This window comes from Theobroma cacao, chromosome 2 (assembly GCF_000208745.1).
Source record: "Theobroma cacao cultivar B97-61/B2 chromosome 2, Criollo_cocoa_genome_V2, whole genome shotgun sequence".
NCBI classification, from domain to species: domain Eukaryota; kingdom Viridiplantae; phylum Streptophyta; class Magnoliopsida; order Malvales; family Malvaceae; genus Theobroma; species Theobroma cacao.
The window spans coordinates 29,818,208-29,821,062 of NC_030851.1; the positions used below are offsets into that span (position 1 = coordinate 29,818,208).

The following is a 2,855-nucleotide window of genomic DNA, read 5'->3' on the forward strand; positions in this document are numbered from 1 at the left end:
TCACTCATCTATTTTGGTGGAAATTCCTTTTCTGGGCATTCATGACATTATTCATTTTGTTTGGATTATTTGACTTATATTTTAGTATTTTACTTGCTTTTTTTTTCTTGTTAGATTTTGGTTTTTTTACCCATTACAAAAAGGATTTGCACAATTTTAACATTCAAAGTATTTGATAATTTAGTTAAGTAATTAAATAAAGAAACAATCCAAATAGAAAGAAGCAATATGGACAAATTCAATCAACGTGTGATTAGCATAGTATGAAAAACTCCACATCCACTTCATCAAATGACATTACGCATAAATCCCCTCATCATTATCCATTAACTTTCCAACAATTTGACACTTAAGTCCAATCATTTGATGACAGAATAGAGAAAAAATAAGAGATGACAGAATAGAGAAACTTAAAACAAAAGAAGGAAATGTAGTTGCAAACCAATCTCCATTGTCTAAAGAGATCAACGCACTTCAAACAAAACAAAAAAAAAAAACTCATCTTCTCTCACTTTTCTGTTTTCTTATATTAAACCCCCCACCCTTATAAACCATTAATGACTACTATAATTTAAAAAAGTTTACCTTTTTTTTTCTCTTTTTCTTTTGGGTTTTTTTTTTTTGAACTTTAAGAGTGGTTTCTTTTGATGGATCCACCAGCTATGATTAGTGATAAGGGGTACAATTTATGGGAGATTTGGCAGTATCCAATGAGTAAATCTAGGATAAGAAAGTGTCAGTTTGGACCCAAGTTGGGTCAGTTCGAAAACCCAAATTGAAAGGTTTTTGGTAATGATCCAATGAGCTTGGAGCACCAGCAACAGATAGGGGGTGGTGTGAAGAGAAGATGTGATGGGGAGAATGAGGCAACTAGGCTTGTCTCCACTAGTAATGGCAATGGCATGGTACTCATTTTCATTTTCATTTCACTTGTTGTTTCTCTTTAATGAATTACCTTTTTTTATATGAATTCTAATAATTCAAATGGGCACCTCTAATTTTAATTTAACATTTTGCTTGTTCCTATCGATTCTTGTTGCTTTAATGGGATTTCTTCTTTCTTAGTTTCTGATGATTTTTATTATATAGGAATGTTGAGCAGTGCCATTGAGTATTGATCTTGATTGGTGCTAAGTGAGTAAATTTACCCAACTAATAACTACTGTTTTTGTATTTTGTTTGTGATTTTTATATTATGTGTTCACATAAAGGAAAATCAAAATTTTGATATGTCTATGTAGAAATGATGGAAGTAAGCATTGAAAGTAAGCTTTGGATTTAGAATTATAGTTTTGTTAATAATTTGGGTAGAATAATGGTTGTGGGAAGAGACTAAAAGCATTAAAAGGTAGAGATGAGAATCATGATTCTAAAGCTAAAGTAGCACCCAGTTCAGGCAAGCTTGTGGAACAAAAATTGCAACCACCCAAGCCACCTAAACAAGATTACATCCGTGTGCGAGCAAGAAAGGGTCAAGCAATTAACAATCACAATTTAGCGAAAAAAGTAATTTGCTTCAAGATAGGCCTAAAATCATTATGAAATCATTAGGACGAATAATGACCAAAAAAAATTTGGTACAAAGGACAAGCATTTTGATTTTGGAACTTATTACTAACCTTTTTATTTTATTATGTGTTACTATTTTTACCATCATTATGGAGTTTTGGCATTTTGGTCAAATATCATAGCATCTGACAAACTTAGAGGTTTTGAATATGTTTCACTAATCTGAATCATTTCATAGGCAAGTTAAGAGAGAAAAGGTTCGTGAAAGAATGAAAATTCATCAAGATTTGGTCCCTGGTTGCAATAAAGTAAACCATGGAATTTCTAAATTGAATATTTTCTACCAATTATATGCAGATTTGTTCAATATTTTGTGAATAAGAAAAATTAATGACCGGTGTCTTGTGATCTATCTCTATTTTTTAGTTGATAACTTATTTGGTAACCTGGTCTGGTATTTTTCTATTACTCATGTAAAACTCGACCTTATAAATACATGTCATGACATATATGCACTTAGTAACATGTTATTACGTTAGGAAAGTCCTAAGAATAGACGAAATCCGGTATTGTACCTAACGGTACACTTGAGTTGATTTAACCTCGAACTAGTTCAAATAGGAATCGTAGGATGAAATTTAATATTTTACAGTCCAGGAATGACTAAAAATGATTGTTTGGAGTTCGAGGGTTCATTAAGGGTAAAATTGAAAATTTTGATGTTCAGGGGTAAAATCGTAATTTTACCACCTAAGATAATAATTTCATAATGGAGTGAAATTTTTGATCAAGATTAACTATTTGGAGTATAATTTAATGATAGGAAGTGAAAAAGTTTAATTCTGGTGATCTTTGGAGTGTAGGGGCAAAATCATAATTTTACCACCCGCGGACAAAATTTGAGATTTTGAGAGAATTTAGATCAAATTCGACAAATTGGAGAATGGTATGAGTATAAGGGATAAAAACTATGTCTATGGGCAATTTTTCAGTTTTTTGGGTAAAAATGTAATTTTTCACTTTTAAGAGGGTAAAAGTGTAAATTTTAAAAATTACTCCACCGAGACTTTGGATAAGTCTGAGAATTTTATCTAAGCTATGAATATGTGGGACAAGTGTATGGTGAAAATTTGGAAACAAATGGATGAAATTTTAAAAATGGGCTAATGAAAAAGTGACACGTGGTATTTTTTTAATGATATAATATTATTTTAATGAAAAGTCAACCCATTTAAATCCCATTTTAAGTGCTGGCCGGCCATAAGGAAGAACAAGAGAGGAAATAGAGAGGAAAGGAAGAAAAAAAGAAAAACCAAAGAGAAACAAGAAAATTCAAAGGGAAATTC

The 2,855-nt window shown here is 31.2% G+C and overlaps 1 protein-coding gene across 1 annotated transcript in view; it reads left to right on the top strand.

The window, feature by feature from the left end:
* The window catches only part of LOC18609319 (transcription factor BPE), a 5,808-nt gene continuing 3,181 nt past the window's right edge, over window positions 229–2,855 (top strand). The window contains exons 1-4 of the mRNA XM_018114960.1: window positions 229–261; window positions 783–905; window positions 1,312–1,506; window positions 1,758–1,817. Coding sequence (XP_017970449.1) covers window positions 229–261; window positions 783–905; window positions 1,312–1,506; window positions 1,758–1,817 — 411 coding nt within the window. The remainder of the gene's footprint in view (window positions 262–782; window positions 906–1,311; window positions 1,507–1,757; window positions 1,818–2,855) is intronic.